Source organism: Neophocaena asiaeorientalis, unplaced genomic scaffold (assembly GCF_003031525.2).
Source record: "Neophocaena asiaeorientalis asiaeorientalis breed wild unplaced genomic scaffold, Neophocaena_asiaeorientalis_V1.1 scaffold196, whole genome shotgun sequence".
Classification (NCBI taxonomy): Eukaryota; Metazoa; Chordata; class Mammalia; order Artiodactyla; family Phocoenidae; genus Neophocaena; species Neophocaena asiaeorientalis.
This window is the reverse complement of record NW_020173929.1, coordinates 2,788,831-2,814,503: the sequence shown is the minus strand read 5'-3', so window position 1 is coordinate 2,814,503 and position 25,673 is coordinate 2,788,831. Positions and strand designations below refer to the sequence as shown.

At 40.9% G+C, this 25,673-nt stretch overlaps 2 protein-coding genes across 2 annotated transcripts in view; one reads left to right on the top strand and one right to left on the bottom strand.

Moving 5' to 3' along the window:
* Positions 1–1,173: 1,173 nt before the first annotated feature.
* CAT (catalase) overlaps positions 1,174–25,673 on the bottom strand; it is a 39,392-nt gene continuing 14,892 nt past the window's right edge. The window contains exons 2-13 of the mRNA XM_024752613.1: positions 24,522–24,693; positions 23,372–23,482; positions 22,262–22,392; positions 21,696–21,800; positions 20,970–21,095; positions 15,184–15,375; positions 14,576–14,728; positions 11,574–11,712; positions 8,733–8,863; positions 3,764–3,871; positions 2,177–2,260; positions 1,174–1,861 (exon numbers count right to left, since the gene is read on the bottom strand). Of these exons, the coding sequence (XP_024608381.1) occupies positions 1,796–1,861; positions 2,177–2,260; positions 3,764–3,871; positions 8,733–8,863; positions 11,574–11,712; positions 14,576–14,728; positions 15,184–15,375; positions 20,970–21,095; positions 21,696–21,800; positions 22,262–22,392; positions 23,372–23,482; positions 24,522–24,693 (1,518 nt within the window). The 3' untranslated portion in view covers positions 1,174–1,795. The remainder of the gene's footprint in view (positions 1,862–2,176; positions 2,261–3,763; positions 3,872–8,732; positions 8,864–11,573; positions 11,713–14,575; positions 14,729–15,183; positions 15,376–20,969; positions 21,096–21,695; positions 21,801–22,261; positions 22,393–23,371; positions 23,483–24,521; positions 24,694–25,673) is intronic.
* Positions 18,094–18,767, top strand: LOC112404580 (non-histone chromosomal protein HMG-14-like). The gene is made up of 2 exons (XM_024752614.1): positions 18,094–18,238; positions 18,478–18,767. Exons 1-2 carry the CDS (start codon positions 18,094–18,096, stop codon positions 18,636–18,638), a joined length of 306 nt encoding a protein of 101 aa, XP_024608382.1. The 3' UTR covers positions 18,639–18,767.

The window sequence follows — 25,673 nt, the reverse complement described above, 5'->3', positions numbered from 1 at the left end:
GCTGAGCCCGTGTGCCACAACTACTGAAGCCCACACGCCTAGAGCCCATGCTCTACGACAAGAGAAGCCACGGCAATGAGGAGCCTGCACGCAGCAATGAAGAGTAGTCCCCACTCACCGCGACTAGAGAAAGCCTGCGTGCAGCAACAAAGACCCAACGCAGCCAAAATAAATAAATTAAGTAATTTTTTTAAAAAAAGAAAAAGAGATCAGATTTTTGGTTACTATCAGGTGGGGGTAGGAGAGAGGGGAACTGGAAAAAAGCAGTCAAAAGGTACAAACTTCTAGTTATAAGATAAATAAGTACTAGAGATTTGCAGCAACAAAGACCCAACGCAGCCAAAATAAATAAATTAAGTAATTTTTTTAAAAAAAGAAAAAGAGATCAGATTTTTGGTTACTATCAGGTGGGGGTAGGAGAGAGGGGAACTGGAAAAAAGCAGTCAAAAGGTACAAACTTCTAGTTATAAGATAAATAAGTACTAGAGATGTCATGTACAATAAATATCATTAATGCTACTGTGTGTTACATATGAAAATTGTTAAGAGAGTAAATTCTAAGATTTCTCATCACATGAAAAAATTTTTTTTTCTAGTTCTTTAATGTCGTACAGTATCTATGTGAGATGATTAATGTTAACTAAACTTATTTTTTTTGTTTGGCCGCAACACGCAGCTTGTGGAATCTTAGCTCCCCAACCAGGGATCGAACCTGGGCCCCTGGCAGTGAGAGGACTGGGTTCTAACCACTGGACCACCAGGGCATTCCCATTAACTAAAATTATTGTGATAATCATTTCATGATATATGTGAGTCAAATATATACAGTGCTGTATGCCAATTATATATCAATAAAACTGGGAAAAAAAAAGGAAAAAAAATTTTTTTAATTAAAACTCATAATTAGATAAAGAAGTGAGCTAGTGAACAAGAGATCTAAGCAATTTTCAAAGCTGGGAAATTTGCTGTTTTCCCAATAGAATAAAGTTCTGGTCCCCTGTATCTCAGAGGCTATCTAAAGGCTATTGGTTTAAACAAATAACATACTACCCTTGTGAGGTCGATATTTTTAATTATACGGGTAAGTATCTGATAACAGATGACACTCAGATTCACAGTCTTGAGACATTCCAAGTTATATATGGAGCCTAAAGAAACCAAATACCAGTCTTCTATTTTTATTTACAGATTATTTTATTGTAAAAAGATAAGCAATTACAGATCAGCCTGTTGCAAAATCAATACTATATTAGCATAAATGTAATTCCAAGTTTTAAAAAATCTGATCAGTTCCAAGCAGGAATAAACATTAAGCCATGATGGTACTGAAGTTATTTTCAAAAGACACCAAATTGTGCTTCCTATAAGGAACTTAGAAAAATTTAAATTTCTGAGTGGATTATCTTTATCTTTTCTTCTTATATAATTACAGCCATATTTTTATATAACAGGCCATGAGATGATATGTAAACATTAATTTCACCAAGATTTTTTCTTATCAAATAAAATCGTATTTCTGCTAGAAACTTTCATTCTAGTCATTTTAAGTAAATAATCAGCTGTCAAAAGCAAATACACGTTTCTTTCAAATGACTGTTAAGCTCTAACGTTCATTTACCCCTAGGAAGATAGCATTAAAAGCCATTATTACGTTATTTGCTATAGAAACCTGGGATTATCATTGTACAGACATAAACTTGCGTTTGCATGTCTAGCGCAGGAGAATCTTCCATCCAGCGATGAGTGGGCATGTGTGTCAACATTACGCTTTGTTTCATAGGCGGACAGACGAGCCTCACAGATTAGCTTTCTCCCTTGCAGCCAAGTGAGACCCGGGATTTACATAGGTGTGAATCGCGCTCTGTTTCGAAAGACCAAGACCAGCAGGTTACTTAACTCACTTGGGCAGCAACTCAGTATTTATCTTAGCTTTAATCTGTGCTCAAATGAAAATAAGCATTCAGAATTTGTTCACCTTCGACTGTCTTATACTGCCCAGGGCTAAAACAAGGAGCATGTGCTTTCCAGGTGAGTTCTTTATATCTCAAATGAGATTCTGAACAGCTGCTTAGGAAACGGAATAGCTGTCCCTGAGGAGAATCATCATAAAAGGAAACCCAACTACGCCCATCCACGACACACCCCCTCTGCCACAGCCAGGATGCTCTGGGCTCACCTTAGGTTTCTCAGCATTGTATTTGTCCAAAAGAGCCTGGATGCGGGCCCCATAGTCAGGATGGACATCGCTGAAGTTCTTAACCTGTAACCAGGTGAAAATAATGTAAACATTACCCTAGCCCTCACTACACCAGTCCCCAGAGTCCGCCTCACAGGGTCGACTCCAGAGGGGAGGACAGACGCTTCCACGGGAGGCAGAACCACACAGCATTTACCAACACGGAGGAAGGCTTGCGTCCTGGACATATACTGGCTGAGCAACCTTGCCTAAGGCACTCATCTGAGCTTCAGTACCCACTCCTCATGAAATCAGTGAGATAACTAAATCTACCTCACACAGTTCATATCCACTCCCCAGAAAAATAAGTGGGATGATTACGTCTACCTCGTAGAGTACCGTGAGAAAAACGCGTTATGAGGTGAGCTACATTTACAGCAGGTAAAGAGCTGACCTCGGAGGAACACAAAAAGTTACAGCGATTTGCATTAAGAAACAGGCCCAGACACTGCCTGAATTTAAAGTGAGATGCACAAACACTAACCCCTGCTGGGCAACTAAGCACACTTCAAGCAGGAATTCCTGACCGCGGGCTGGTCCTGAGGTGGGGCATCAAGAACCCACAGGGGGCCTTGCAGCTTCAGCATATGTGAGAGGAGAAGGCCAAGGGTTCAAGCCCAGCCCTCTACTTACAAACGGTCTTATTCATTCTTATCAGTGAGATGAGAAAATACCCGCCCCACCTATCTCACAGAGCGACTGTCAGGCTCTCTGCCCCAGACAGCAAGAACGATTAGCGCCCAGGGACTTAAAGGGTTATCTTTCATACACGCCCTGGTGAAACACAGTTATAGAACCTTGCCTGCAGACAGAGCATCCAGCCTGCTGGTACATATCTCCGGGCCTTAGAACACATCCCAGACAGCTGCCCCCATGAACAGAGAAGCGGCAACCAAGAGACAAAGAAATAGCCAGGGTTCCTAAATCTACGAGAGGCTAACTCCCCTGCGGCAGGCCGGGAGACCACAGCAGAGCACACAACACAACGAGCTACCATCAGAAATACCCTGGGGCCTCAGCTCAAAAGTTCAGCCTGAGTCTTTGGAAGCAGCTCAGTTCTGACCCCAGAAAACGTGCACGTTTCTAGTTTCTTCCAAAGGAGGGTCAGGCCTCATAACATCAAGTAGTCAGGCTGACTTCAAATCACAAAAATGTAATCTGTATTTCTTATCACCTGAATTCTAAGCAAAATTGTGGCAGGACCCACATTTTGACATTGGACATTACCCTCTTACACAGAACTTGGCTGCAGTCAGACAACAGCATAGGAGACCATTCACCCTAAACTCAACTAAATTATTATACACTGGACAAAGAGCTAAGGATCAATGGACGTGGCATATATACTGGAGGTAAAACACAGAGAGAAAAGAATCAGAGGTTGATTGGGGATTCATACTAGTTTTTTTAAGTGTGCTTAGCTCAAGTGAAATAGAAATGACACTTCATGGAAGGGTTTTCTCACACAGCTGCACTCTCTTCCCCTGCCAGCAGGTGTCACCCTTCGGCTTACAAAGTATCACTCACCGCTTTCTTCTGGATAAAAAGTTGCGCATCTTTCAGATGGCCCGCTATGTTCTCACACAGGCGTTTCCTCTGCTCCTCATTCAGTACGTTCAAATAGAAAGCCCGCACCTGCTCATTGAAAATAGAATGCAGGGAATCAAATAACCACTTTAGCACCAACAAAACCCACCCAAACACCACTTTTGAAATGAAGATGCAAGATTTCTCATTGGTATAAGAATGAAAAAAGGTTTTAGAATTTAAGAATAATTTAAAATTATAGTTGAAACTGTCACGTGTTGAGTTCCTCACTTTTTATTTTATTTTAAGCAAAACAGGAAGATAATAGCTCATAACTTCTTTTTAATAATGTCCTTTGCAGTCACTGCTTATAAATCTCTTATAAATAGAAGGCAGTGTTGCCTACAATTAAAAATGCCACCACACCTTAATACTGACAAGTGCAGAATGTGCAAACCGTCATTAAATGTAAGCTTAATGCAATACAATCTTTGTTCAATTCACCCAGAACCAAAGGGGAGGAAAACACCCCAATTTATTAATTAGGTCTTTAGTTATTCAGAAGCCAAGATTTCTTGGAGAAAACAGATGTTAATAGTGATATTTTGCTTAGATTATTGGGTTTAACCTCTAAAATGACTATCAAGAAGTTAAAATAAAAAGTAAGAGCTTAGTATTAAGTATATGAGTCCTAACAGCCTCTGCTCATTTCTGAAATTAACCATTTCTAAGTTATGGCTATGATTCTATTCTACATTTCTTTCATTCACTCATTGAGCAAATACTTATTTCTCATGTACCTATAACACACCAGGCACTACTCTATGTACTGTTCTACTAATGTTTATAAAGTCCAAAAATATCCAATTATCCAAAGTAGCAAATTCATAAAATATCAAATATTCATAATTTTTCTGTTATCAAATATCAGAATATAATAATATTTCTTAAAATCTGAGCAAAGTCTAAATATAAGGGACTTCCCTGGTGGCGCAGTGGTTAAGAATCCGCCTGCCAAGGCAGGGGCCACGAGTTCAAGCCCTGGTCTGAGAAGATCCCACATGCCGCAGAGCAACTAAGCCCGTGCGCCAAAACTACTGAGCCTGCGCTCTAGAGCCCACAAGCCACAACTACTGAAGCCTGCAAGCCACAACTACTGAAGCCCATGCACCTAAAGCCCGTGCTCCACAACAAGAGAAGCCACCGCAATAAGAAGTCTGCACACCACAGCGAAGTGTGGCCCCCGCTCGCTGCAACTAGAGAAATGAGACGGGGTCTTCTCATTGTGGTGGCTTCTCTCATTACAGAGCGTAGGCTCTAGGTGCTTTACCCACTCCAACACTTTTACCACAGACCTTTAAGAGCAGGACCAAATTCCTCTAAAAGGAAAAGTGACATTTTTACCAGTCTATACAAAGTTAGAGAATGATTTTTTTCTTTTTAAGTGTAACATGCCTACAGTAAAGGGTACTAAACATAAGTGTGAAGTTCAATTATTTTTCAGTGGACACAAATGTGTCACAACCACCCAGATCAAGACAGAACATCACTCACACCCCAGAAATCCCACCATACTCCCCCACCCAGTCATTATCCCCTTTCTCCAACTGCCTCCCCAAGGGTGAATTTTTTGACTTCTAATATTATAAACGTTTTTTACTTCTCTTTCAAATGTACACAAATGGAATCATACAGTCTATATTCTTGTTCTTTTGCTCAATGTCATGTTTGTAAGGTTCATCTATGGTAATGTTTGTTGGAATACTTCTTTAATTTTCATTGCTGTACACTGTGGGAATATACTACGGTTTATTTATCCAAGCTTTTGTTGATGAACATTGGGTAATATGAATAAACAGTGCTGTACATGTCTTCTGCTGCTCATATGTACACATTTCTATTAAGAATCTATATAAGAGTGCACTTACTAGGTCAAAAGACACGTACATGTTTAGCTTCAGTGGATATTGACAAACAGTTCTCCAAAACACCTGAACCAATCTACACTCAGGTAAGAGTCAGAGTTGTTTCTCATTCTCGCAATACTTGGTACACAGTCTTTTTCAGTCTAGTCATTCTGGTGTGTATGTAGTGGTATCTCTTTTTAGTTTTATTTTGCATATCCCCGATGACCAGTGAGATAAACTACTCTGTGTGTTTTTCAGTCATTTGGATATTTTCTTTTGTGAAGTGCCTGTTCAAGTCTTTTGCCCATTTTTCTATTCATTTGTCTGTCGTTTTCTTATTGCTCTGCAGGAGTTCTTTACATGTACTGTATATGAGTTGTTTGTTAGTTAGAGGAACCGCAAATATATTTTCCCACTCTGTGGTTTGCCTTCTCAATCTCTAATTGGTTTCTCATAACAAAGAGAAGTTCTTTTGCTCTCTCTTCATGACTGAGTCTTGATAACATCTACTGCTCTATCCGCCAATTCAGTAATCTTCTCTTTGGCCATATTTAATCTCCTTTTAAGCTCATTTACTAAATGCTTAACTTTAGTTGTTGCATTTTCCAGTTCAGTATGTCCATTCAATTCTTTTTCTTTTTAATTTAATTTAATTTTATTTTATTTTATTGGCCGCATTGCACGGCATGCAGGATCTTAGTTCCCCAACTAGGGATGGAACCTGTGCCCCCTGAGTGGAAGCACAAAGTCTTAACCACTGGACTGCCAGGGAAGTCCCTTCCATTCTTTTTGGACAGATTCAAGTTCTCTTATTAAATTCTCCATGTTGTCAACTGTTTTCTGTTTTCCTGAACATATTATTTGCAGCTATTTTAAAACCTATATCTGACAATTCCACTATCTGGATCTTCAGTAGGTTTGTTTCTATTGCTAGTTGTTTTTTTTTTTTATCCCCCTCTTGCTTTTCAGATATAAGGTCTTATGTGTTGGGTATGCCTGATAATTTATTACTGAATGCTGGGCGTTTGCATATGAAAAAATACAGTGATAATTTGAGGCTCTATTTTCCTCCAAAGCCTTATGTTTGCTTCTGGAAGAGAGGATAGAGGGAGATCATCTTAATCCAGTCTGAGATTGGACTGGTATAAAACTGAGTCTCATTTTTTGTAAAGGCAAGTTGATTTCAGGTTTGCCCTTATTTCTAGGATGGCCGTTCAGGGATCCAACTGAGTGCCTGGGATGTTAACTAGAGGCCCTCTTCCTTAGCAGGTCCTGAACTCCAATTTTTATTCCCTCCAGACCCATGAAAACGCTGTAAACTCTGCTCAGTATGTTGGCCAATACTTACAAAGTAATAAATGCCTCATGAGAAAAGAAGAACGAATATCAAGCTCATATCTCTGCACTTCTTTTCTGTTCAAAATCTTGGCCCCTCAAATTCTTGCTGCTTTTATAGCTCTCCACAGCCTTTTTGTATCTTATCTAGCTTTCCAATGCTCTCCATGAGAGGATAGGTCTGACACAAGCTTGTCTGTCACAAGCCAGAAGCATGAGTCCAAGTGAATCATTTTTAAGAGTATAAACCTGGATCTTCCTATTTATATTCCATGTGACTCTTACAGTTATAGGATTATGCTATGAAGCTATAAACAGAATCTTGACTGCTTAAAAACTTGAGTTCTATATAGTGATAAGAAAATCTCTCAAAATAAGAATGATCATATAGTAAATTTTAATGTGTGAGCAACAGCCTCATTATCTAAATTAATTTTTACAGAGGTTGTATTAGCTAGCTTAACACTGGAATAGACTTCAGGTAGGTAAAATTTTATGAGAAGCAGGAATTGTATTGTAATATATTCATACTTGGTAACCTACATCACCAAGAATAAGGCAGTTACTATAAAAGGCTTTTAGGAGACATTTAGTTTCATCTAAAAATGGTTTATAAGGTACAATAATTTCTTTTTTATATACATGTATACATATAAGTGCCTTTCAAATAACGCTATCTTCATAGTGAATTAATTTATGTATTTAAGTATATTTTACTGGGAACACACATTTACAAATTGAAAGGCTAGAATAGGTCCCATTCTAATTTAAATATTGTTTAACACCAACTACCCAAGCAGAGATCTAAGACAACTATACTTTTTAACTTTATCCTTTTCTTACGTGTGGTATAAGTTGCACTGGGCACATTAATGAGGTGGCTGCTCTTCAGAGTCAAAGGGCCTCTTCCATGGCATCTACTAAAAGAACAGCCCCCAGGCAGCCATAGGTGATTAGAAAGAGGATGGGCGCTTCACCCCGGGCAGTTAACTAGAGGCTGGCCAAAGGCCAATGATGCAACCCACAGTGAAAACATTAGTCCATTCAATCCAATTTCCTCTCTCCAGAATCTGACTGTAGAAGTATTGAGAGAAGGAGTAAAAAAGGACCAAAAAGAAAAAAAGTAATACATGGAGAAAGAAGCCATGAAGAAGAAGAGTTAGGCCATGGTCATAGCAAAACCACAGCAATGTTAAAACACAAGCTATGAGGCAAAGAGGAGAAAAATAGGGAAGGACATGGTAAGAATGAGTAATTGGTATTGGAGAGCAACAGCAGACAGATGGAGAGTAGCTGAGTCACATGAATGGGGTGCCGTGCAGTGGAAACACGCACACCGTTGCTACTGGGCCTCCTAGTGCTATTCTGAATCCAGTTCTAGTCCCTTAAATCTGGACTGCCTTTCTCAGATTCTTAGATTCAGCTGTACTTAAGCTTTACTTGCCCATTTCTTAGATTTCCACGAGATCACTGCTTCCCCAATGGCTCCCACTTACATCCCGTCAATAAAATTTGGAGGAGCTGAAATGAGTCTCCATACCTTGTACTAAAAGGGCATAGTAACACAACTCTTCAACTCCATTTAATACAGGCACTGATTTATGAATAGAGATGTTGTCCCTGAATTCAAGTTAAGACGTATTAGACACTTTAAACGGGGGAATATATGCAGACGTTGACAAGGAGGATAACCAAGCAACTCGCACAGCAGACAAAAGAGCCACTACCTGAGTGACATTATCATCGTTGGCACTGTTGAAGCGCTGCACATCCCCAGAACAGTGGGTCCTATGTTCCAGGGCAGAAAGCTGCTGCTCCGGAGCACCAAAGCTGTTGGGGTAATAATTTGGAGCTCCACCTTTAACAGAAAACCACACAGATTCACTTGGGGAGATGAAAAATGAAGGAAGATTACAAACAGTCAACAAAATAAGAAATAAATTCAAGTGACATTTATACATACGTGTATACACACACATATACATGCCATGCACATATGATTTTTAACACCCCATATGTAGCTACAGGCAGTACTTGGATTCTTAGAGAATATGCCATCCGCCAAACGCTTGCGGTGGCTGTCTCACTCTGCGTCTTAATGAAGAGATCTCAAATTCCCTTTGAACACTTCAGACGGCCTCATCTCTACAATCTCCTGATACCTTCCGGTACGAATATATTTATATGAGCTTGGTTTGGTCGCCATAGAAGAAGAGACTCAAAGACATATTTCAGGTTGGAGGGTTTCATTGGGGCTTGGGCTCAGTTCAAAAACAGAATCACAGGGCTTCCCTGGTGGCACAGCGGTTGAGAGTACGCCTGCCGATGCAGGGGACGCGGGTTCATGCTCCGGTCCGGGAAGATCCCACATGCCACGGCGTGGCTAGGCCCGTGAGCCATGGCCGCTAAGCCTGCGCGTCCGGAGCCTGTGCTCCGCAACGAGAGAGGTCACAACAGTGAGAGGCCCGTGTAATTAATGAAAAAAAAAAAAAAAAAAAAACAGAATCACAGAATTCTTGGGAGCAACTCAAAGTTCTAGCTCTGCTCCAGCTCTGCTCCTTCAATCGCCAGACAAATGAACAGAGCCCTGAGATGTTCACTGAGTGCTGCAGGGTGATGTGGTGGTCAGTGGTGGATCCGGGATCTGGGATTTTTGTCCTCTCCATTCCAGCACGTACTACACTCCTATCACAGGATTCTACTTCACTATTTATTTCTTAATGGTGTTTTAAGATTCTCGGGATATCTATCCTTCCTATTGACCAAGACTTTATTCAGTTCTAGTTTCACTTTCACTTCTCTCTACAGATAAATTTTTAACAAATTTTTCTAAAATTTGATATTTCTAGTATGTCAGCACTCATTCATCTGGAATTAGGAAAAATAATGACAAATGCGATCAAAACATTTATTAAGATTTCTGGAATAAGTTATGAGGCTCTTTTTTCCTTTTGGCATGTTCATTTTCCCAACTATACCCTGCTTCGGCTGATGTTAGCAGAAGCTTGCATTACCTGAGTACGTGCTGCCTGAACAGGAAGGATGAGCTGGAAGCACAGTAAGTGGTTTGAACAAACCAGTCGGGATTAGAATTTTACCCAGCTCACTGCCAGAACAGATTATTCTGGGTGGATAAGCAGGAGATGCCTGTACATCACATTGACGAAGGAGCCAAATGCATGTAGGAAGAGAGGGGGCACCCTACTACCATGGAGCCCAGTTATCCACCTAAGAAATTCATTCCAGCTCAGCCACGTCCATGCGAAAAGCAAAGTGCTCCAATAACGAGCCATCACAGTGGTTTTCTGCACTAAGAATTAGCTCTTTGAAATGTGCCAATTGAGTAATTTTAAAATTTGATTTCCAAATTATCTCTACCTTTACTCAAAGTCGCAGCTGTCTTCAAGTCATTGACTACTGGGAACAATTAAGCTCTTTCATCAAACTGCAAGGGCACAGCCCAAATGGTCTACTTTTAAAATTAGGCAAAAGGTGTGTCAAAGTAGTTTTTTTCATACATATGCCACTATAATAGTAAACAAGAATGGCAAACACAAAGCATTTACTTATTAATGACGTTCCAAAATATACATGAACTGCTCTGATACAGCCAGTCTCAATAATGAAAGGACCGAGGGAGATTAATGAAAAAAAATCACTTTAGAATAAAAACGCAGAAGACAGACACAGAAGTATCAGTTACTTTGGGCAATAACACGCTCCATACCTTTGTAAACCTCAAAGAGCAGAAATATGGCAACAACACAATACAATCATTCAGTGAGCATGTAAACTTGTTAAATACTTGGAAAAGGCTTAATGATAATGGTAACAAAATGCAAGGCACAAAACTATATATACAAACTAATCTTAAATGTATAACAAGTATTCACAGAAAAGACTGGAAAGAAATACAGCAAATTGCAACAGTTCTGGCCTTTGGACACTGTGACTATATATGGGTTTTTCTTCTTTCTTCTCTTCTTTCCCTTATATTTTCCAAATTTCCTTTAAGGTACATGTATTATTTTTAGCATAGAAAAAGAAACTTTGTTTGAATATAGACATCTATGGCTATAAATATAAATCATCAGTAAAATTTCTGAAGGGATCATGTGTCCTTCAGACACATGTAGTATGGCATGTGTATGGCAACTCTTGGCTTTTGCATTTCCAAGAGGCTAAGTCCTGGTGACTTAAGAGTGATTTCAGGAATCGTCCACTTTGTGAAGAGTCTTTAAAACCCACTCCCTAAGTTGGATGATACCCTACAACAGCCAGTGTGGAAAAACCTTTCTCCCTGCCTTTCATAGATGCACAGCAAGTAAAATCTGAGGAGGGAACTCTCCATAAAACATATAAAATAGATTCAAGTATGGAGAGTCCTCAGGCAGTTTAAACCTTCATTGCTGGGCAACAAATAGGAGGTTGGCAGGAGCGGCTGCGGGGCCTCCACAGAGCAGCAGGTGCCTGGGCCAGCCTGGCGACCCCTGGGCTGGCGGGGCCTCCCGCGCCCTGCCCAGCAGTGCCCTCCACACCCGTGGGGTGAGCCACAGTCCCAGGCCTACCCTGATTGTCCAGCACGCACATGGGGCCGTCACGTTGGTAGCTGGCCACTCGAGCTCGGAAGGGACAGTTCACAGGTATCTGAAGATAGTTGGGTCCCAGGCGGTGGCGGTGAGTGTCGGGATAGGCAAAAAGGCGGCCCTGCAGTTACAAATGAAACAGACTTTGACGGTGTGCAGTAACATACGAAAGAGGAGTGGCCCGTGAACATCACTGTAAAGTTTCAAGCACAAAGCATCACAAAGCCCTGCCTGTCCTCCCAGTAAAGAGCAAAGTCTCTTCTCTCTCATGAAATGAGTTCTCCCTAACTGAACGGTCCTTACTCTTCCACCCCTTGGGGCCAAACAGCCACAAATCTTCACATCTGTTCTAGGTCATAACTCCTTTTTTCCTCAAGTAACAAGTTAGTGCCCAGGCTTGAATGATTTCCTATTCCCAAGGACACATTACATTGTGAAATAAGTTTGCTAGAACCCAACTAACTGGAATCATGAACTAATTCCACTCCTCCCTACTCTCTCACTCTAGGGGAGGGGTCAACCATTTGCTCTTAACAAAAAGAAGATTTCTACAAAACCAACCGTACGGGAAATCATTCCGAAAAAGCACCTCCCATGTTGCATTCTGGTGTATGTCAGATACACTTTGAGCTCTGAGACTTCCTAGATTTAAACAAAATACTACACAAAGAAAGCCACAGTGCAAAACGATGGCCCTACATTGCCACAAGGTCCTGAGTCAAAGATTAAATTACATATTTACCAAGGCAGGAGGTTTTGCCTCACACATATTTACCAAGGCAGGAGGTTTTGTAATTTCTTTCAGTTAGTGTTGAAACAAAAAGCTTTATGATTAACTCCGCATCAATCTTAGTATCCAATTATTTAAATATTCCCATTATTCAAAGCTCTATTACATAAGCAGAGAGAGTAGGAGTAGTTTTCTTTCATTACCTTCATTACTGGCCTTGAATCTGAATGAGTATTCTTATGTCCCTAATTCTATGGGCCAAAATACAAACCAAGTTGAACAGGACAACTGATGTGATTATTTTGTACCAAATCACGGAGGCCAACGTGCTCAATCCCGTCTCGCCATTCTGTCGATAATTTGCTCTGGGCTGAGCGACCCTGCCTCCCATAATCATTTCAGATAGCCCCTAAGGTAACGTTCAGATGACTGGTCATGCAGCCGTGCCCAAGACCACCTACACTTTGGAAACTGGTTGCCTCCTTTTACCCAAAACAGACTAACTTGTGCTCTAACTTTACCAATAGGACAGAAGATACAGTTGAGGCAAGAGCAGCTCCTGGATGTAGCCTCATCATGTAATTCTGGCCTTGTGTCACCTTAGGTTTATAAGGCATCACTACCCCACCTGCAGGTGGAGACCTTCAAAGCTAAGGCTGTGAAATGGGCACAGCAAGGCCATACCCTGACCCCAACTTGAATGCAGGCCTTACCCAAGGCCCTGTGTCCAAGCTCCTTGCTGGGCCGGGGTGAGAAAGCAGAGCAAAGCTCTCCCACTCAGTCAGCCAGGCCAACTTCTCCTCTCCCAGTAAACTGTGGAGTGTGGGAGAGAAGAACGGCTGCACCTGCACCACCAGGTACTCAGGGGACAGTCTCTGACTTGCTATTATACTACTGCCTGCTTTTCACCATGGTCTGGCTTACACTTTGTATCCCAAAGTTTTAAAAGTTAATAATCTGACCTGGTTGAAAGGCAACTGAGAACACTGTTCGTTACTGTACAACCACTACCACCTGAACATGCATTAGTTCTCATCAGGGTAGTTTCCAAGCCCTCCGAACAGGCCCTCCACTTCCAATCCCTCCTCCAACGACATCCTACATATTCCTGCCGAAAGACTCCTCCTAAAGTCCCATGCAGATTCTATTTCAAACCTACTCAAAAAAGCTTGGACACTGGTCACCAAATGGCTAAATAAGTACAACAGTCCTTCCCTACTGTATGGCCTCCTATTTTAGCAGCCAGGACAGTCTATCAATAGATAGGTATTCAATTTATAGTAAACTAAAAACTAATATAAACTTTCTTTCTATAAAAGGTTCAAATGTTCCCAATGTCAAAGCAAAAAGTTATTATTTAAAAAACAAAGAAAAATAAATAAATAAAAAATAAAAAAATAAAAAACAAAGGAAACAGCTTGCCTCCATGGAGAGTGACACCTGAACTGGAATCGGACACTTACATAAGAAAACAGCTGTCAGTCACTGTGGTCTTTAAACTTTGTATCATGGTCAGTCCAAGAACATGAAAGATTGATTTACTCAATAATTATTAAGCCAGTTATTTTCCTATTAATTTCTGATCCAAATAAGAGTTTTTCTCTCTTTGTACTCCTGAAAAAGCATACTGGTGAGTGGTGAAAAAATACTGAATGCCTAGGAACATTACCAAAACAAATGGTTAAATTAACCCACTGGCTTTAATCAATGGACACATAAACTGAGTTTGTAAAAATCATCTCTGGGGGGCTTCCCTGGTGGCACAGTGGCTGAGAGTCCGCCTGCCAATGCAGGGGACACGGGTCAAAAAAAAAAAAAAAAATCATCTCTGGGTCTCTTTCTACATGTGGCAAAATTCAAGCATCACCATAGAAGAGGAAATGAATAAAGTTATGCTGACCAAGCGTTACAATCAATTAGTGACAGTCCTCCATCCCACTGATTACAAATTGAAAAAGAATATTTTACCCCACAAATACCTAAGGTATTTCTACTATAACTTCTTTTAAATTAAGAGCCTAAATGTCAAAGTCTTACCATATTGAGGGACCTACAATGAAATTTGTTTTACACTGTAATGCTCATTTAAGGATGTTTCAGTCAGTCCCACAGGAACTAAGGACCCAGACAAAAGTTTAAGTGATGTTCTAGTTAATTCTTCATATAAAGGTCATGCCAAATTACACTCTGCGCGCGCACGTGTGCGTGCGCGCACACACTCCCGCCTCAGAACCTCTCAATCCACCAGGTTTACCTGAAGCATTTTGTCAGGGCTGGGCTCAATGCCAGGCGGCATGTTGCTTGGGTCAAAAGCCAACTGTTCAACCTCAGCAAAGTAATTAACTGGATTCCGGTTTAAGACCAGTTTACCAACTGGGATAAGAGGGTAGTCATTGTGAGGCCAAACCTAAAAATAATGCCATATTCACAATTACCAGACAACCAACAGAAGGAAATTAAAGTACCCATAAAAATATCAGCTTTCAAATACAATGAAGCCAATGATGATAAGTGAAAATAACATTTTTGAATCCAACAAAATGATAAGAACTTAAGGTGAGTGCGTTGGTTAAAACTTTCACAACAGTAAACATTGAGTCTTTCCCTGGGCAAAAGTACATCAGCTCATCAAAATTTGTTCCCTGCTAATAACAATATATCAGGCCACCCAGATGAACTTAGTAAACTCATCAAACAGGAACTGGAAGGGAAATGCTGGTGAGCCCTCACGCACAGGCTAGGAAACTCTTAAGTGGTACCACTGTGTTTTGTATACAACTTGCGAATGCTTGACCACAATTTTTTTTAATTAGTTGCAAAGACACTTAAAAAGGAAAACAGTTTAGTTGTTAACTGACTCACCTTGGTAATATCAAATGGATTAAATGGGAAGGTTTCTGCCTGTTTAAATGTCATGACCTGGATGTAAAAAGTCCAGGAGGGGTAGTTGCCTGTGGCAATGGCATTAAAAAGATCCCGGAGGCCATAGTCAGGATCTTCCTGGGCAAGTCTTGCTGCATCTTCAACAGAAAGGTTTTTGATGCCCTGGTCAGTCTACAGAATGAAAGAAAAGAAGCTCAAACTGAAACTTATTAGCAAAGTTATCGAACTTTAATCAATAATTCATTGAAGGATTATGAGTAACACCAACCAAAGACTGGATTTTCCTTCTAACAGTAATCCTACTGTTCAAATCTGATACAAGTATGAATTTATCACTAAGAAATTCTACTTGATTATCCTGATTCTTCTCAATGTCCAGGGAATCTGTCTACACATTTTATATTTAAAATTAGTCTTTCTTTCCCTTTATGTATTCTATATTATTTGAATTTTTAAAATTGTTGACACAGTTTATTTTCAATTTTTCACTCATAGAGAATGCTACATTACTGTCTTCAGACAAGCTAAAACAATTTTTGCTATAAAATATACATAACAAAATTTATCTTTTAACCATTTTAAAGAGTCCAATTCAGTGGATTTCTTTGAGGACATATCTTAAAATGGAACTGTTGGGTCATATGGTAATTCTATGTTTAAATTCTTGAGGAATTTCAAAACTGTTTTCCAGAGCGGCTATTATTTGAATTTTTATACTCATGCCATTTTCAGATCAGAAAAAAAAATTAAAATATATATATTTTTTTCTTGTCTGTGTTGGGTCTTCATTCCTGCACGCAGGCTTTCTCTAGTGTCGAGCGAGGGCTACTCTTTGTTGCGGTGCGCAGGCTTCTCATTGTGGTGGCTTTTCTTGTTGCGGAGCATAGGCTTTAGGTGCCCGGGCTTCAGTAGTTGCAGCACGCGGGCTTAGTAGTTGTGGCTCACGGGCTCTAGGGCACGTGGGCTTCAGTAGCTGTGGCACATGGGCTCAGTAGTTGTGGCGCACAGGCTGTAGAGCACAGGTTCAGTGGTTGTGGCGCAGGGGCTTAGTTGCTCTGCGGCATGTGGGATCTTCCCGGACCAGGGATCGAACCCGTGTCCCCTGCACTGGCAGGCAGATTCTTAACCACTGTGCCACCAGGGAAGTCCAAAATATATTTTAAAAATAAGCAAATGATTAATGAAATTAAAGGACTTTCCCTTTTTTTTGCGTGAAGTAATTTTTTAAATTCCCTGTTTTATAATAGCTCAAGTCAGTTACTGAGATTGTGCTGAGCTAGTATCCCTCCACCCCAACTGTCTTCCTTTTTTCTTTTTTTTAAGAAATCACAGAGTCACAGTTTGTAGAGCTGAAAAGAACTTCAGTACAGCCGCTCTAAAGCAGTTCTCCGAGTATGAGCAACTAAAATCAGTATTCTGACCTTCTAAACAAGCCATTAAGACCCAAAGAAGTTAAGTCACTTTCACAAGCGCTCCTATTCTCATCCCATCCTGCTCTTCAACAGAGTTCCCACCGGTGTCTTATTCTGAAAGATCCCCAACAAGTCAGGCACCATGGAAATATTTCTTTAGCAAGTCAACTCTGGAAGGCTGGTCTATTTCTACCACAGAAATCCCAACTCTTTCTAGCCAGTGGGAAGGTTTAAACTCTTCTTACTATTAGATCTTCAGGATTAGAAAATGGAAGTCACCATCTGCAGATCACCCAGCTAATACGGTAAACTGTGCAACAATATTTCAATACCTTTCTGATTTTAACTGAATCCCCTGGGTTTAGAAAAGAATAATCTGAGGTCAGAATAATCCAGATTGATGAATCTATGTAGATCTCATGCTACCTCAGAGCCCTCTGCTGAACAGACCCATAAGGAATCCAATCTTTCCAGGACCGCTGACAGCTGGGACTATTACCCAACTTTACTGTGACAGAACTGGAGCTCAGAGAACTCTTTATTTTAAATAAATAAATTTATTTATTTTTGGCTGTGTTGGGTCTTCGTTTCTGTGCGAGGGCTTTCTCTAGTTGCGGCGAGCAGGGGCCACTCTTCATCGTGGCGCGCAGGCCTCTCACTATCGCAGCCTCTCTTGTTGCGGAGCACAGGCTCCAGACGCGCAGGCTCAGTAGTTGTGGCTCACGGGCCCAGTTGCTCCACAGCATGTGGGATCCTCCCAGGCCAGGGCTCGAACCCGTGTCCCCTGCATCGGCAGGCAGACTCTCAACCACTGCGCCACCAGGGAAGCCCCCCAGAGAAATATACCAAGTCACAGTTCTCTAGAAGAGGGAAGATTTGAGTTCAGATTGTTTTAACTACAAAGTCACAACATGCTAGCTGTCTGAGATACGATCATTTAGTTCTGCTCTAAGTGACACTATGCTGCTCCTTTTGGCAATTACAAGCCAACGGGTCAACTGTTTCCTGCAACCGTCCCTTGCCAAAGATTATAGATCCGAGTCGTAAGTATAAAGACAGGTGACAGTTTTCCTGTTTGATATACCCACACAAGTTGTTCAGATAACAATTAAAACAGGACAGAAGAAAATAGGTCTTTGGGATATCATTAAGGGGGAGCCTATATTTGTCACGTGTCCACTTCTGTCTCTGCTTATTTTAGCAGTAGTATTTGGAAACAAGTTCTTAGGCAACCAGAGGATTTTTAATAACCTTCTAGAGTTCTCTGGCAATATTACTTATTCTAACCAATGCCAAGATCATACTAAGAGAACCCTTTAAAACACCTCAGTTAATTAAAAGATTCTCAAAAACTTCCCCAAAAGTAACTGATCTGATCTGATTGTATGAAAGCACATGAAAAAAACAAATTTTGGGTGGGAGGAAAGCAGCAGCCAGGCAGCCCAGCACACCCCTCCAACCCCCGACTGCTGCCATGATGCCCAAGAGGAAGGTCAGCTCTGCAGAGGGGTCAGGGAATGAGGAGCCCAAGAGGAGATCTGCAAGGTTGTCAGCTAAACCCGCTCCTGCAAAAGTGGAAATGAAGCCCAAAAAGCCAGCAGGAAAGGATAAATGTTCAGACAAAAAGTGCAAACGAAAGGCAAAAGGGGGGCTTCCCTGGTGGCGCACTGGTTGAAAGTCCGCCTGCTGATGCAGGGGACATGGGTTCGTGCCCCGGTCCGGGAAGATCCCACATGCCGCAGAGCGGCTGGGCCTGTGAGCCATGGCCGCTGAGCCTGCACGTCCGGAGCCTGTGCTCCACAACGCGAGAAGCCACAACAGTGAGAGGGCCGCAGACCGCAAAAAAATAAAAAATAAAAATAAAAAATAAATAAAAAAGGCAAAAGGGGAGCAAAGGGAAAACAGGCCAAAGTGGCTAACCAAGAGACTAAAGATGATTTACCTGCAGGAGACGGAGAAACTAAAAACGAGGAGAGCCCAGCCTCTGATGAAGCAGGAGAGAAAGAAGCCAAGACTGATTAATATCACACACCCGGTCCTATCAGTGGTCCCTGTCTGCCTTCTTGTACAATCCAGAGGAATATTTTTATCAACTATTTTGTAAATCCAAGTTTTTTAGTAGCTTTAGAAACAGTTTTAAGAAGGAGGAAATCCCACCTCATCCCATTTTTTAAGTGTAAATGCTTTTTTTAAGAGGTGAAATCATTTGCTGGTTGTTTATTTTTTGGTACAACCAGAAAATAGTGGGATATTGAATATGGGAGGCTTTGATTGTCTCAGGTGTCAGCTTAACATTCCATAAATGGGGATAGCTTTTATATCCTATAATACAAAGCATACCAAATGGCAATTTGGAGTCAGTTGTGCACTTAAACGTCTTGAACACTTTAAATTATGTCTCTTCCCATGTTGTTTTTGGTAGAATTGTTTCCTAAATCGAACCACCCCTTGATCTTGGCTCTCCTGGTCAGAATTTTATGCACTCTGCTACATCTTTGGTCGTGGTAGTCCAGTTTTCCTAGTAACTTCATTAACAATTAAAATTCGAGTACATAGTGTATATATGATATTAAATCGTGAATTAGTGGGACTTATGATGTAACAGCACATCAACGTTGGAAGATACTGGTACTTGATATTCCGTTAAGGAAATTTTGCCTCCAAATTTTAAGCTGGAAAGTCACTGAAATAAGTGACTCTGTGTAGTTGTGATTTTGTTTAGAAAAGAATCACAACTACATGATTTTTGTAGATTTTTTTGTACATATGTTAAGAACTGTGTACAAATTGAAATGTCTGTGTACTGATCCTCAAAACAACCAATAAAATCTCAATTATGAAAGAAAAAAACAGAATTTTTGTTTTCTGACATTTGTAACTGATTTTTCTACATGCCTTATTCATGATATATCCTCAATAAATCCTTAAAAATGGATGGATGGGACTTCCCCTGGTGGTGCAGTGGTTAAGAATCTGCCTGTCAATGCAGGGGACATGGGTTAGATCCCTGGTCTGGGAAGATCCCACGTGCCACGGAGCAACTAAGTTGTGTGCCACAACTACTGAGCCTGCGCTCTAGAGCCTGTAAGCCACAACTACTGAAGCCCGTGTGCCTAGAGCCCACGCTCCGCAACAAGAGAAGCCACCGCAATGAGAAGCCCGCGCACCGCAAGGAAGAGTAGCCCCTGCTCGCCGCAACTAGAGAAAGCATGTGCAGCAATGAAGACCCAACACAGCCAAAAGTAAAATAAATTAGAAAAAAAATTATATAAAAAAATAAAGTTCTATTTAAAACAATGGATGGATGAATTAAAAAGTTAGGAGAAATGTTTTTGGAAAGATAGCATCAGATGTTGAAAATGAGAGTGAGATTGGTATTACAGATAGAAATGCCCCAATTCTGTCTTAATCCCCTCCTGAACCCCAAAACCATATATGCTCAGAACAATGTACTCAGGGCTAGGAAAGGCAAAGCAATATAACACTTTACTGTTTGCTAACACTTGACTCTAAACTCCAACAAAGAACTCTAGGCTAAACCAGGTAGGAATTTCCTTTTACCTAGCTTGGAGACCTGTATTATCTCTTTTTTTTTTTTTTAATAAATTTATTTATTTTTGGCTGCGTTGGGTCTTCATTGCTGTGAGCAGGCTTTCTCTAGTTGCGGTGAGCGGGGTCTACTCTTCGTTGGGGCGCGCGGGCTTCTCATTGTCGTGGCTTCTCTTGTTGCGGAGCACGGGCTCTAGTCGCGCAGGCTTCAGTAGTTGTGGCACGTGGGCTCAGTAGTTGTGGCACACGGGCTTAGTTGCTCTGCAGCATGTAGGATCTTCCCGGGCCAGGGCTCGAACCCGTGTCCCCTGCATTGGCAGGCGGATTCTTAACCACTGCGCCACCAGGGAAGCCCTATCTCTTTACCTTTGATCTAAAACCTTAGATCTTCCTTCTCCAGAGAGAAAATAATATCAACGTGCACCTGCCGGCACCAAAAATATTAAACCAGAGAGCAAGCACAAAATGAGCATTTTCCCAAATATTCATGGCAGCGCTCCCAGGGTCCAGAAGAAGAAAGCTTGATTGCTGATAGTAGCTGTGTGCTATTACCTTCCAGCCACATGAAGAGACCAAAGAGAGACTACACACAGTTCTTCTAATTGGGCAGCGTGAGTCTATTCACTCAAGCTGTGGTCAACACAACAGTCATGGTCTTACTCAACCAGATCAATACTTGTCATCCTTGAGGGCAGAGGTATGGCTAATGTGGGGAAGGCCTTGATTCTTGCCCAATCCTCAGAAGAAGTAAGGATACGTGGGTGGTGGGAGCCTTCCACCGCACTTCCCAAAGGCATCATGTACCTTATAATGGAATTTGCAGTAAACAGCCTTTCCATTCGCATCAACCAGTTTGAAAGTATGCGATCCATATCCATTCATGTGCCTGTGTCCATCTGGGATCCCTCGATCACTGAATAGGAAGGAAACCTAAGGAACAGAAAAGTAAAGTGTAAAATTTTTCAGTTTAAATCAAAACATCTTATATTTTTAAGACATTCCTAAGTTTCCATAAAAATCTCCTAATGACATGGAACATACTAGCCAAGTGCCCACAGGAAAGGTTACCATTTGTAAAAAATGACAAACAGAAGAATTTTAAAGCAGAATGGTATATAAATCATTAACCTCATGGCTCAAAATTCTATAAAGAAACGTTAAAACAAATCTGAAAACTAGCCTAACTTGCTATTCAAATTTTAATTTAATAGAAAATTTGTTTGGTACTACTTTCCCCTCATTTCCCTAATACAAAGAACTTTACTCCCTACTAGAAACTGTAATCCTTAATATTGCTAAATATCAATTGATAATGATTCTAGAATCACGTAAGGTCTATGAATGGGGAAAGATTAAGAAAATCAATCATTATAAAACCCTTCAAGGATCAATAAATCTGAGGAAGACTCCCAAAAAGAAAGTCAAAAACCAATTCCAATAAAATAGCCAAAACGGGATAAAAACGTATGAGGCATAATTAAGAGTTCCATATCAGGTGATATAACATAGCAAAAAAAGAGGTGTTCCCACCTGATGCAGAGACTCAGGACGCAGGCTCCAAAAGTCCCAGACCATGTCAGGATCCTTTAGGTGCGTTTGAGGGTTTCTCTTTTGGCTGTGGATAAAGGATGGAAACTAAATGGAAAAAGAGAGAAAAAAAATCCAAAAATTAAGTTTACAGGAATTACAGTGTCTTATACATTGCTTAACGCTAGGTTTACAGAATATTATTTTGAACAATGTAATCCTAGAATTTTAAGCTGCAAAACCCTAAAATGAAATTTGCCCTCTACGTGTTTCTAGGGCAAATTGCCTCTTTTTATTCATCTTCCAAGCTCTGCAAGGAAAACTGGACTATTCCCATAACATCAGTGAATCCCGAAATGCCAAACTAAGACCAATGATAACTGTTGTTAGTTGACCTTATAAAAAGATATTAAATACAGAAAAATTTTTAAAAAGGCAATCTAGCCAATCCAAATTCTCTTCTTTCTGCCCTTCCCAGGGCTTTTCCTCAAATGCCAATCTATACAGAGTATTTGAAATCAATTTAAATCAACAAATATCTGCAGAGTGCAAAATACTTCATCACCTACCAATATGGCATCCCTGATGAAGAAAATGGGGGTGTTATTTCCAACAAGATCCCAATTACCATCCTCGGTGTAAAATTTCACTGCAAACCCTCGAGGGTCACGAACAGTGTCAGCTGAGCCTGATTCTCCAGCTAGAAGATTCAAATGAGAAAAATGAAGCCTCCACAAGAGTACTTTGCATCCAAGAAGCCTAAAGTCATAAAGAAACACTGGGATCTATCCTTTCCAATTCGTTTTCTAGAAGTAAATTAGGTATTTAAGTGCCTGGGTTATTATTTCTACTACCCACCAGCTAACTCAGACTAAAAAGTAAACAAAAGAATTAACTGAGAGAAATGAGAGAGTGTTATGTTAACAACAGCTGAAAAGATTATCCACTTAACATAAAAAGATAGCTTTGTTCAAACCGTTAATTAAAATTTAAATTAAGGGAAGAGAATAATTATGAAGATTAAGGTAGTGAACAAAGAGAATAAGTGAGTGTCAAAATTATGAGGTTAATACTAAGAAAATGAGTCAAAACATAAATTCTTATTCTTAATTTCATTTACTTTTGCATTCCACAGTATTTTTAAAATGCACAAATTCATGCAGAAACAGAATTAATCAGGCATTGTGGTGTGTTGAGATGCAGTTTGATAGCTCTAAGTCTTACTAGCTCTGTAACATGAGGAAAATCACTTACTCTCTCTGAAATAGAAAGAACCCCATCTTGCAAAGTACATCTACAGACTATAAACAATGTCAGTAAAGCACCAACCATGGATAGCATAGAGTTAATTCTCAATAAAGGGCAACTGTTATCATGGCTACTGAGTAAGATTCCCACTTCATGCAACCACTTGTAGGAAAAATTCTTTCCAAATGTCACAGGATTGCAGAGGCGGCCTCTGCGTAAGTATGATTTCCTAAGACCTCAACAAACAGAATTATAAGTAACTTTCTACATGTCTTAAAATATTTTTTCTACTGTAAAACCTTGCTATCATTTGAAGAAGTGCTTGTTTTCTATTGTCTGGTAAGTTTTTTCTTGAAATTAAGTTATAAATGCCCCAGATAAGATACACGGTTGAGTTAAGCAACACCAGTAATGCAAACAGACCAACTTACCAACAGTGGAGAAGCGAACTGCAATGGGCGTCCTCTTTCCAATGTGCTCAAACACCTTCGCCTTGGAGTATCTGGTAATGTCATGCGTGACCTCAAAGTAGCCAAAAGCCCCTAAGGAAAAAGACACAGAAATCCTCATCACAAGACCGTCACTCAGGCCATCAGGCCCTCAATAGGCATCTGCGTGAGAGAGAAACTGGTGGCTTAGCACTGGCCTTCTGGGAGCTTCCAAGATGATGGGAGAAGGGGAGATAACCAAACACAAAATGATGAGAGCAAAATGCAAAGTCCTAGGTCACTTAGTACTAAGCTGAGTGCTACACAGCTGGAGCCAAAGAGGAGGGGGAGATGGGTGGGACCAGAAGGAACAAGCCAAGGTTGCCACGAGGACACGGCCTGAGAGGCCCCTGAAGTAGAGGCAGGACCTAGAAGAGAAAGAACAGGGTGGAGAGGAGGAGAAAACACAGGGAGAGAAGGACTGAGCACGTACGAAGGTCGCCACAGAGCCAAACAACAAACTGAACAGCATATCAAAATCCTGAGGGAAAAGACACGCAAAAAAAGCTGGAGAAGATGGAAGAGCAAATAAAGAAATTGGGAAGTCCTAACTGGGAGTCCAAGTAAGCAGCTAAAACAAAACAACTTCCTTTGTTTTTCCTATTGAGTTTTTAGTTTTCTTTTAAACACCACCCCCATCTTTTGTTTCTCTAATAAATGCAAGATAAAAGTTTTACAGAAGTTTTCAACAGAAAGGAAAAATCACCACAAACCCACCACACTAACACAACCGTCATCGATTTTGCCCAGTTCATTCCAGTGTTTATCCAGTTAAGTGCACCATCTAAACCTAATTATAATTACAGTATGTCTGTGTCGGTACTTCCACATTTTTACCTCTTCAGTAAACTGCAAAATGGACTAAAAGGAAGATTACTTTTATTTTCAGTAAAAAATATTTTATATATAATGTGAAATCCAGGGAAATAACCATCATTTAATTATTGACTCCTCTATTGACAGACATTTTTTCCCTTCCCCCTGGAATGGAGATTTGGCACTTCTATTAAAGGAGCTCTGATCCTTTGAGAAGGAATTTTTAACCCAGGTGTTATGAAACAGTCCTTTTACAACAAATGAACACAGTTCTCACCTGCTCCTTTGGCGTGCACGACTCTCTCAGGAATTCTCTCCCGGTCAAAGTGAGCCATTTCATCAGTGAAAACCACATCCTGAACAAGAAGGGGCCCGCGGGGCCCTGCTGTAAGAATATTGAGTTTGTCTCCTATCGGATTACCCGCTCCGGTGGTCAAGACATCAGGTTTCTAAGTGAACATGAGAGGAGAAGAGTGCAAGAGTCAGTACAATCACACACTTAATTTCCGCCATCACAGGGCACATCGTTTTGCATTTTTTATACCTTCTACCCAAACTCTTTTTAAATTTCCTGTGACAAAAGTACTGAAATACTCAAAATATGCAATTGCCTGAAATTTATAGTCAGGTCGCAGAAATCCTAAGAAATCTGCTCTGAGCAGCAGGAAGATGGCTAAATAACTCGCCAGCTTGCTCCACCCCTGCTCCAGCTACAGCCGCCGGGCTCCACACAGGAAACCCCACATACGGATCATCCCAAATGGATCATATGTGCTGAACGTGGAACGTCCGACCTAATAGTGAGACGATGGTGCCCACAGAAGCTATGCCTGTAAATGCTTTCCTCAATCTTATAAACTCTTCCTGACTGCTGCAGAGGTCACGGCGGGTCATCCTGTACAATGCATTCATTTCTCTCAAGCAGTGTGTACCAGCTATTTGCAACATCTCTTTTCAATTCCAAGAAGAAAGAAAAAAAGTCAGTGGCTTTTGTTGTCACTGATAATAAACAGTTATTGGTAAGATGGATTATAGTACTAATTTTCTTTTTTCTTTTAAACTTCTTTTATTAATTTATTTTATTTATTTATTTTTGGCTGCATTGGGTCTTCGTTGCTGTGTGCAGGCTTTCTCTAGTTGCGGCGAGCAGGGGCTACTCTTCCTTGTGGTGTGCAGACCTCTCATTGCGGTGGCGTCTCTTGCTGCGGAGCACGGGCTCTAGGCGCACAGGCTTCACTAGTTGTGGCGCATGGGCTCAGTAGTTGTGGCTCACGGGCTCTAGAGCGCAGGCTCAGTAGTTGTGGTGCATGGGCTTAGTTGCTCCGCAGCAAACGGGATCTTCCCGGACCAGGGCTCGAACCCGTGTCCCCTGCCCTGGCAGGTGGATTCTTAACCACTGCGCCACCAGGGAAGTCCCTATAGTATTAAT

Coding starts and splice junctions, on each gene's coding strand:
- LOC112404580 (XM_024752614.1), top strand. CDS start 18,094: ATGCCCAAGAGGAAGGTCAGCTCTGCAGAGGGGTCAGGGAATGAGGAG. Junction 18,239..18,477: donor AAAGGATAAATGTTCAGACA/AAAAGTGCAAAC, acceptor AAAAATAAAAAT/AAAAAATAAATAAAAAAGGC.